The 10,418-nt window shown below is 47.2% G+C and overlaps 1 protein-coding gene across 18 annotated transcripts in view; it reads left to right on the top strand.

The window, feature by feature from the left end:
- ST3GAL5 (ST3 beta-galactoside alpha-2,3-sialyltransferase 5) overlaps positions 1-10,418 on the top strand; it is a 29,863-nt gene that overhangs the window by 6,586 nt on the left and 12,859 nt on the right. For 2 of the 18 annotated variants that reach the window (XM_015285886.4, NM_001001192.2), the window contains exon 1: positions 64-154. The exons of 2 other annotated variants lie outside the window; for them this stretch is intronic. In XM_015285886.4, coding sequence (XP_015141372.3) covers positions 118-154 — 37 coding nt within the window. In that variant the 5' untranslated portion in view covers positions 64-117. Of the gene's footprint in view, positions 1-63; positions 203-288; positions 513-1,703; positions 1,774-9,668; positions 9,857-10,418 lie in introns of those variants that run through there. 14 more of the 18 variants (XM_015285891.4, XM_046939956.1, XM_046939951.1 and 11 more) reach the window with 9 other exon arrangements.

Raw genomic sequence — 10,418 nt, 5'->3', positions numbered from 1 at the left:
CGCCCGCCCCTCCGCCATTGGCTGCGCTCCGCCACGTGCCGCGGCGCTGCCCCCGCCGCCTCCGCCGGCTCCCGCGGAGCCGTTACCTGCGGCGGGGCCGCCTGCCCGCCCGCCCCGATGCGGAGGCGAAGTGCCCGGGCCGAGCCCAGCGCAGGTAGAGAGTCCAGAGGAGGGCCGGGCTCGGGGAGGCCGCTGCGGGCGGGTACGGGCGCGGGGGGGAGGCGGCGGTATGGGGCTGCGGGGTTGGGTTTGGTGAGGGGCATAAGGCTGTGTTTTATTTTTTCCCGCGGGCTGAGGGAGCCGGGGGGCTTTGCCCTCAGTGGTGCCCGCACCGCCGGGACGTGGCAGCCGCCGTCTCCCCTCCCCCGGTGCGTATCCCGGGCGATAGAGGCGAACCAGGAATGACTTTTAACGCCGCTGCCGCTGCCAAAGCCTTCCCATCTCCTGCGCTGCCCAGGGAGGACGAGTTTGGGTGCCTCGATGGGTCGTGTCGTTCTGTTGTGGTGGACGAGGTCAAAATATACGGGTGGTGGAGGGGGAGAGGTTTTTTTGACAGCTGTCGGTAGTGATGGAAATGGATGGGAGATGTTCATCGTGCGCCTTTCAGGTTGGATACGAGGGGAAAGTTCCGCAAAAGAGCGGCGATGCGTTGGCACAGACAGCCCAGGGGGCAGTGGGGTCACCGTCCCTGGAGGGGTTCAAGAGCCGTGAAGATGTGGCACTGAGGGACGTGGATAGTGGGCACGGTGGGGATGGGCTGGGGTTGGACTGGGTGATCCCAGAGGTCTTTTCCAGCCTTAATGATTCCACGTGTCTGTGATACAACCAATAGCTACCCCATGCCTCGTTTGCCGTAACTCTGAATGCTAACGTTCAGAGGCACGTTTCTTTTTCTTCTGAAGACAACTGGTGGAGATTAATGCTCTTATGTGAATATATGTATCTCTACTAGATGTGTATTTTTAAGCCTGCCTTATGCTGGGGCTGGTCAGATGCAGCGCCTGCTATCATGAAATCATAGAACATTCTGAGTTGGAAGGGACCCCAAAGATCGAGTCCAACTCCTCGTTTAGACATGGTGCTCCATCCATTTCACTGCTGCTGGCTTCCTGTCTCCTATCTCCATTCCAGTTCAAGCCCCAGGAAGCATCTGGTCCCTGCTGAGCGCACTGGGTTTCATTGGAAGGTCAGAAGAGCACAAGGAGCTTGGCACATTGGCAGCTTCCTTTGGATGATGAGGAATGGGTTTTCCTTGGCTTAGGTTTCCTGGGGCGTTCAGGGAAGCAATGCTCTTCCTTCCTTCCGTGGGTTTTCCTAGTAAATCAGCCCAACAGTTGACAGGCAAGTAGGGACAGGATGTAAGAAAATAAAATGTGAGAGCAGAAGCTTCCTTTTGATAAGGGAGGTGGGCTACAGATGTTTAATCTGTGTTGTTTTACATGTGTCTCTGACAGCTGTGGAAAGGGCCGTTGGGTGCTAAGCTCACATCGCAGTTGCAGGAGTTGGAGAGCTGGTGGTTTTGCTGATGTAGGAAATCCTGGAAAGCTTCAGAAGGTCTCATGCTTTGCTAAAGGTGAAGTTATTGAGCAGGGCACAGCCAGAGCTTCAAATTTGTCACGGAGTAGTTTTCAGATGACACGTGAGTCTGAACAAAGCTTAGTCAAACGCAAGAGGTTAAAGCATCTGCAGAGGGTGCGTCAGATGCTTTGAAGCTGCACAGCGGTGATTCAGATGGAGGACAAATCTCCCCGTTGCAGACAACTCTCTCATAAGGTCATTCATGAGTTGTTAAGGATTTTCTTAAAACTTGTGTAGGCTGTCAGTTTCCATTGCTCCTACGGGAAGGCTTTTTTGTTGCTGCTCAGGCATCTTTTGCTCCTAGTCTGTATTTATTCATGACCGCCGTGTGTAACATTCTCCTTTTGTTTGTTTGCTTTCGTCTTTGGTGTTTAAATGCGTGGTGTGTCTAAGAACAAACTCACAACCTGTTTGGTGAACTAAACAAGTTGAGCTCTCTCTGGGAGCAGCCCTTCATTCACCATCCCACCAGCGTGCTCTGTCCTGAAGCCTTGACTTCCAAAGTTCACCACTGAAATTGATTGTAGCAACATTGTTTGCAATATTGCAATTAATTTTAAGCCTTTCTTCAAGGGATGCTTCTGGCATTGGCTCTTCTGCTTGTGTAGGCTTAAGTGTGACTTTTGCCATGGTCTCATGGAGTGTTAGATGATACCGTGGTAAAAATGCTGCTGTGCCATTAACATTGTTCCATAATTACCAGTTGTTCCGTGCTATTCTGCTGCATAATTCAGCTGTAATATGAAACATCTTGGCTGTGTAAGTCTGCTGGCATGTTTCCTTAGCCCACTAAAGATGAATGCTATGCCCTGTCTTTTCGGACCATTTCCTTAGGGATGATTTATTCTTCAAAATTCCCATGTAAGGGGAAAGATTTCATTTGTTTTGGCTTCTTTGCAAGGGCTCAGAAATTCCTCCTGCTTGTGCTACATGAACTTACCTAGCTCGTGGTGGGTGCAGTGCTGATAGCCTGTGCTTTCTTCCTTCCCTCCTGGCAGCTGCAGCTCTTCTGCAGAGCAGCGCTTCTGCATCTGCACAATTTGTGGTTCAGAGAGAAGGCTGTGGAGAGGAGCATGTGAGATGTGCATAGGAAGGGCTTCTGAGCGCAGCCTGGTGCACTTGCTCTGGTTCTTTGTGCACGCTTTCCTGCTTCAGCTGATACCCTGTGGCTGATCTTGAGTTTTGAACACTGCGTCTTGCACAAGTGACCTATAAAAGGAGGGTTCATTTTCAAGAATGAAGTCTAACTCTTCAATATGTCGCTTTTTACAACAGCAGTGCTTTGGCTCACCTGTTGATTCTTGCTCGGCTGGAATGCTGACCTTCTGTGACTTGTTTGGGAGCCAGAAAAATTCCAAATTCAGATACCGTTTTCTTCTGTCACAAGGCATTGGTTGCCCTCCTAGGTGTTGGGAGGGAGTCTTGTTGATAATTGTGCTTATCTCTTAGGGATGTTTGCTGTTCCTCAGCGTGCAGTACTTGAGAGAAGTTTCATAGCAAAGCTTAGAAAAGTTTGGAAAGTTTGACTAAAGCAGAGAGTGCCAAGGCAGAAGGCAAATGTAGAGGGTGAGCCCCATTTGGAACACTGAACCATCATTCAGAACCAGTCATTCACCTATAACATTATTTCAGCAGGAGCTGTTGATATCCAAAGAGCTTGCTGGTAATGATGCTGGAAGGAAGCACTCCATCAGGAGGTGTCACAGTCTGAATATTTCTAATTATGGCAATAATTGCACCAGATTTGGGCTGGAATAAATTGTTGTTATGCTGGATTAGGATGACCCAAGGTTAAGAGCAAATTGTAGCCTAGCTACATATATCCTTCCTTGATGGAAAGACTGGGCAAATGGACACAACAATTATAACAAGGTTATTAATGATTTCACGAGTTAATTGGTTGTTGATGTTGTAATAAGGATGTGGGGTTCACCATTAAACAATCAGAAGAAATGAAAATAGGGCAGTGTATGGCATAGAGAGAAAACTGATTTTGTCTCTTGAGTTGCTGTTGCTTCTTGCTGGTTTTTGTGGCTTCAACCAAAATAACTTTTGACTGCAAACCTGTTGGTACCTTTGAAAGCATATTGCTAACTGCTCTGATGGTTCCATAGGCTCCTCCTTTCAGCATTACACATCCTCATTTTCTGAGCAGACAGATCTTGTTGACTAAATGAATTGCAGGTTGTACGAGGTCCGTTGGTTTTTACATCTTATTGTTTGATTAAAAAGCCTTACCAGTTACAGTTCATTTTGTGTGACACACTACAGGAATGTAATTAAATGTCCTGTTGTGGGTGCTTATAACCGTATTATAGGCTAAACTTTTTGCCATCAAGGAAGTATTGTTTCTGTTGCCTTTATTAAATCAGCTGAAGCAGCAGACTCTGCTGTTGGTCAGGAGAAGCATCTCTGTCAATTGTTTGTTTTTCCTTCAATAGTAATAGCTATTAAACAGATAAATCCAGAGAAGCTGTATCCAGCATCTATGCTAAAGTGCCAACTTTACTGTGGTTAAAGTGGCTACAGAGGAAATAATTTACAAAAGTCTCTTAATTTTTAACTTTAGTTGCAGGTTTTTTTCTTAGCTGTTGAGAAGCTGCAGTCTGATCTGCACCTGCTCCTGTAGCCTCCTCTCATGTTAGGTGACCATTTCTGCTAAGAGGCGGTAAGATGATGATCAAAGAATTACTTGAAGATAAGCACCTAACACTGCTGTAACCCAAAGGTTTCATGCTTCTGCACGTCCCTGATAAGCCTGCCTCAAATCTTAAATATCTCAGGAATTTCTCCTTGTGCTTCCAGTTTTCAGTGCTCATTGTTTGCCATTGAAGGAAAGTCCCAGGCCCCATCTGCAGTACTGCGTCCAGGCCTGGGGCCCCCAGTGCAGGAAGGACATGGAGCTCTTGGAGCAGGTCCAGAGGAGGGCCACTAAGATGATCAGAGGGCTGGAGCACCTCTCCTGTGAGGAAAGGTTGAGGGAACTGGGATTGTTTAGCTTGGAGAAGAGAAGGCTCCGGGGAGACCTCATTATGGCCTTCCAGTACTTGAAGGGAGAGTATAAACAGGAAGGGAAACGGCTGTTTATGAGGGTGGATAGTGATAGGACAAGGGTGAATGGTTTTAAGTTGAGACAGGAGAGGTTTAGGTTGGATATTAGGAGGAAGCTTTTCACTCCGAGGGTGGTGACACACTGGAACAGGTTGCCCAAGGAGTTTGTGGATGCTCCATCTCTGGAGGCATTCAAGGCCAGGCTGGATGTGGCTCTGGGCAGCCTGGTCTGGTGGTTGGTGACCCTGCACATGGCAGGGGGGGTTTGAACTAGATGGTCACTGTGGTCCTTTTCAACCCAGGCCATTCTGTGATTCTTAGAGGATGTTTCAGTCTGTGTTACAGAAAGAGATTTCTTAAGTCAGGAGCAGTTCCTCTGGAACAAACTGTTTCTTTTTCCTTTCCCACTCTTTCCTGTTTCTTCTCATTTCCCACTCTTTCCTGTGTATTTTGTTACTCTGGTCAAGTGGGCCCATTCAGATAAAAGGGTTTTTGCTTTCATTGTGTAGGTCTGCGCTCCAATTTCAACATCTGGGCAATTTTTCAATTGGCTTTTCAATTGCTCCTTAAAACCCATGTTTAAAATCTGGCGTGGAAGTCGGGATTCAGAGCAGCAGATGCGTTGGAAAGGAAGACAGTCCTTCACTGTGGTGCAGTTTTTGAGTGTCTGTTGCTGGAGAGAACGCTCATATGTTGTTCCAAGCCGGTTGTTTGTCTAATAACAGGTTCTTGAAATTCATGTGAAGAGTTTATTTCAAAACTGGTTTTGTATTTAAGAAAGACCCCATGTTTTGGAAGGATGAGAATGCCCGTCCTTCACTGCGGTTGTAAGGTGACGGTTTGACCACACAGCGCTTGCAGCTGCCGAGTCCTCCCTGTGTAGTGACTTGCACAAGCAGCTATCTTTAACTCCCACGTTTTTATTTTTTGTATTATTGCTTTTTCTCTCCCTGAATGCTAGAAAGGGACTTCATCCACTGTTGATTAAAAGAAATCATTGTTTATTATGATTTCTTTAAAATGGAACAGAGGTTATATTGCAAAATTCTTTCCCTATGGTTTAATCTTTCCAGAGAAGTGAGAGTGAACTCTGGAAGTGTAGGAAGGATCTGTAGGCATCGTGGATTGGTTTAGGAGCCTTGGAAGAGAGAGTGTGTTGAGTGTAAATGCCAGCGTCTCATAGCAGGGAGCAGCAGGCTTTGAGGATGTGGACTGGAACTGTGGGGGTTTCATACAGATTTCTGGATTGGTTTCTTAATTAATCTGTTAACTCCATCTTCAAATTCCCCTCCTCCTGAGAGGCTGCGTTTAACAGGTGCGCACCACAAGAACTACCACCTAGTTAACTATTTCCACCTCTTTTCTGTTGTTCTGTTATACTCTTAGTACTTATCTTCTGTGATCTCTGTGGTTTTCACTACTGCAGAAGCAAATAAAATTCAACTATAAATTTTAACCCAACTAATTTTCCTTTTGTTACCCAACTTGATAACATCCAGTTAAAACATTGCTCCTTGTTATTAAAGCTTTCAAGATGGACATAGTATCATCAGTTTGCTCAGTGATGACGACAAAATATGTAACCTTTCTCATGGGCAAAATTTTGGCCGAGTGCTCACAGTGTGGTTGGAGTTGGTGCTTAATTTTTGTCATTTGTTTTCTTGTGTGACTAGTGATAGGACTAGAGGGAATGGCCTCAAACTGTGCCAGGGAAGGTTCAGGCTGGACGTTAGGAAATACTACTTCTCTGAAAGGGTGGTCAGGCACTGGAATGGGCTGCCCAGAGAGGTGGTGGAGTCACCGAGCCTGGTGGTGTTCAAAGAGCGTTTGGATGTTGTGTTGAGGGACGTGGTTTAGTGGGAACCATTGGTGAAGGGTGAATGGTTGGACTGGATGATCCCTGTGGGTCTTTTCCAACCTTTGTGATTCTATGATTCTATGACATGAAAAGGAGCACATGCTTTGTGTTAGTATCACCATCTGTTTTATTGCCTGTTCAAGCTCTATTGCTCTTGCCTAATAATTGCTTGATAAAGGTGTGTCTTTCAGTTTTCAATCTCCGTGGACTTTATACTACAGGCTTCCTGATTGTTTCCTATACACTTCAAAAGCTGGGTCATGCCCCACGGTCTTGAGGTGGCCTGGTTGCCTGGATGCTCCTGGTTGACTCACAAAGCTGGCAGTTCCTACCACTTCCCAGCATACCGCCAGAGAGAACGTTAGTTGGTTTTCTCAACTCCTGGCAGTTTTAGGTGTAGTTCATGTTGTGCTAGATGCCATACAGCTGGAGGACAGCTCTTGTCCTGCTGGGCTTTCAGCACTGGCTTGCCTAGGGCAGCTTCCCCATGGGTTCAGGTGAAGCTGGGTTGGACTCAATCATCCCTGTGGGGTCCCTCCCAGTTCTGTACATTTTCTAGTCCATGTGCAGGTATTTGCTGAGATTGGATGGAAGCGCTCTGGCATGAATAGAGCTGCCTCCTAGCAGTAACCCTATGGCTCCAGTTCTTGCCTGCACAGAGATGGTTGTTTTGGACCAGGAGCTGCAATCACAATAATGCTGAGCTCAGCCTTAGAGGATGCTCTCTAGAGCCTTGGTGTGCGGGGAGACCGGGATGTCCTTGGATTGACAGGGTGAGGGAGGTAAGTGGAAACAGCACCCCCTGCGTGGGGTTGTAGTTCTAGTCCAGAATGAGTGGATGGTGATGGATGGAGGTATGTCTCCTCCTGCGCCTCCTTGTAGACTGCTCTGGTTCTGCCTCCATGAGTGACAGGTAGTGCTGAAACAACAGGGGCTGAGAGCCCTTGTCTTAGGTTGTGGGTTTATCCGGGTGCTGAGCCTAATTTCTCAGGGTGTGGCAGTGGTCGTGCAACAGCTTGACATGTGCTGAGCTTTGTTTCTTAGCATTCCCACAGAAAAAGGCTGAGAAGTCCCAATTAATTGCTTCTGAAATATTCGAAGTGATGAAATCTTGTCTGCTCGAGAATAACAGGGAGGCAAATGTAAATTACGGTGAAAAGAATAACACCACAAAAAGCTTTGGAGTGCATTCCTGCTGATGGCCAATTCAGCTTTCACAGCAGCTTTACAGAGATCGCTTAAGTTCAGTAGATGAATAGCAAATTTAAGTCCCTGGAGTCCTCACTAATTACACCACAATGAGTAGCTATAGAAATATCAATGCAAAATGTGATTGTAATACGGCATTACTACTGAGACGTCTTTTGTACGCAAATTGGGACATTTGCGTTAATGACTCTCTGAGCAACCATAGCTGCTCCTTTCTGAAAGGGCACAGTGGTGACTGTCTGCAACAACAAAATGTGGGTATATGCACTGTGCTGTTGCTTGTCTTCTCTGCTTGGTTTTCTTGCTGCAGCAGTTCTCTCTAAATTCAGGCTTTTTTGGAAGCTCAGGAGGATGCCAATAGAGATGCCTTTCCAGGTGCTTGTTACTGCCTTGCTCTTCTGAGCACTCCTCTGTCATTCCAGTGAGTGGGAGATGTTTATTGGCTCAGTGCAGGGTCAATGTCCAAGGAATTTTAAAAAGATTTACAAGAATTTTAGGAGGAAGTTTTTCACACAGAGGGTGGTGACACACCTGGAACAGGTTGCCCAAGGAGGTTGTGGATGCCCCATCCCTGCAGGCATTGAAGGCCAGGCTGGATGTGGCTCTGGGCAGCCTGGTCTGGTGGTTGGTGACCCTGCACATAACTGGGGGTTGAAACTGGATGATCTTTGTGGTCCTTTTCAACCCTGGCCATTCTATGATTCTGTGAAAGAATGTGCTGAGCTGATTGATGCAGTCCTGTTTTTCCATGTTCAGTAAGCTGGCTTGCTTTCTGCACATCTAGGATGAGTAAAGCAACTGTCTGGGGATGGCTGGAATTTGTGTTGCTTAGAAGCAGGGAAAACTTACTGCTCCAGTACCTGGCTATTTCAGCCTTGCATTCCTCGCTAATCTCCTTCTGTCCTCAGCGCTCTCCTCCTCTCTGCTTCCTTCCCTTTCAGATCTCCACAGCCCAACCTTTGTTTTGAAAGGCTTCACGAAAAGCATGTCTTTTGTGGGACCGCTGTCTCCAGTTCTGTCGGTGGAAGTTCTCATGCTTGGAAGTCACTAAGAGCTTGCTGTTTGCAGGCTGCCCCTTCATGGTTTATCCTGCAGAGGAGATCAGCCGCGTCATTCAGTGCAGCAGGGCGACTCCAAGAGCACGTTGTTGCTGTTTGGCAATATGAAGTTTTATGTGTGTTGGGCAGGCTTTCACCGGTGAAGCTTTCTGTCAGGTTGCAGTGAAACCTGGGCCCTAGAGTAGGACACACTAATTGGCAAACAAATGAAAACCTGCTCTGAACAAAGCAAGGTTCTTCCTTGTACCCTTGTAATTCAAGCCATAAAACTTTATGGATTTGATTCAAACGTGCACTCAATGCAGAGCGTATTCTTTTGTAAGTTTGGCCGATACCGGGGCCAGATCTCACTGTACCGTTTGATGCGTCACTGCAATAATATCTTCATATCAGGATCCACTGATACCTAGTTTGCTAGTTAGCCTTTCCTGCAGAAATGTCTCTGATCTATGTTCCTATAGACTGCCACCAAATTACCTCATTATATTGTTTGCCTGAGAGATAATTATTACCTGCGTTGTTCTTTGGGGAAAGTTGCTGAAGCTTATTTCCTGTTTTTTTTTTTTTTTTAATCAGCCTTTTTTCTTTATCAAACAAAGGATCTGTTTTATCCTTTGCCCCAAGTGTGCGTAGAGAGACCTGTGGAAGAGATAGATGTGCTGTTTTGTTCTATTGTGCATCGCAGCTTGGCCATACGCGGCACCGAGTGATCACATCCATGCAGTAAAGCCATCCGTATCAGGGAGTGATCTGCTTCCCTCTTGTCAAACAGTGCCGAGTGCCCCTTGCTCGTGCTAGTCTGAGCCAGTCTCTGAGGTGAGCTGGCTACGTGTACTCTCCGCAGCACGTGGAGCAATCCTGGACTTTGCACATGTTCTGCAAGCCTCTCTTTTATGCTCTCTGCCGTTCTCCAGTGCGCTCTGCTCACTTCGTGCGCTGTACGAGACCATATCGGCCGGTCCCATGAGCTGAGGCTGCTCCCAGGCACCGTGATCTGTGTGTGATACCTGCCGCCTCCTGGACATGTGGGTATAAAGGTATTGGGTCTCAAGCAGTGGTGAAGGGTGCTTAGTTGTCTTCTGTGCACGGTGTGGCAGGAAAGGTGTGTGTCATGTCCCGGAGCACGAGGGGGATCGTGCAGGTGCTGTTGGGGTGGTGATGGGCATCTCAAGGTAGAGCAGTTCAACTCGGTGATCCATAATGGCTTGAGGTTATGGCTCTTGGAGCAAATCTTCCTGAGGCGTGCTAGATCTCTACCCACGTGGATGTGTTTGGGTTTGCTGCAAGTCTTAGCTGAGAGCAAAACTAGTTTGTAATGTGGGTGAGTGGGGCGGTGGTAGTATCGAAACCCTTTTTTGCTCCTTGGTGCTATTCTCGGTTAATAATGCAGATGCAGTCAATAAAGACAAGATATTGCTTTGAAAGAATGATGAGCTTGTAAGGTTTGGTAGGTTCCCTGAGACCGGCTGCACGTGTCCTGGCAGATGGTGTGGGAGCTGGGAGCTGGGTTGGCTTTCCAGCTTAACTGTTTGTTTTCGGGGGGACCTTGACTGTTGCTTACACCTTGGGTTTTAGTTTACCTTGTCCCAAGACAGGCATAATGACCTTTGTTCATACAGTGCTTTCAGACCTACTAAAAGTGTTGAGTAAGGCATTGCTGCTTT

The sequence above is a fragment of the Gallus gallus genome, chromosome 4, assembly GCF_016699485.2.
Source record: "Gallus gallus isolate bGalGal1 chromosome 4, bGalGal1.mat.broiler.GRCg7b, whole genome shotgun sequence".
NCBI classification, from domain to species: domain Eukaryota; kingdom Metazoa; phylum Chordata; class Aves; order Galliformes; family Phasianidae; genus Gallus; species Gallus gallus.
The sequence above is the reverse complement of the archived record's forward strand: the minus strand, read 5'-3'. Positions and strand labels throughout refer to the sequence as shown.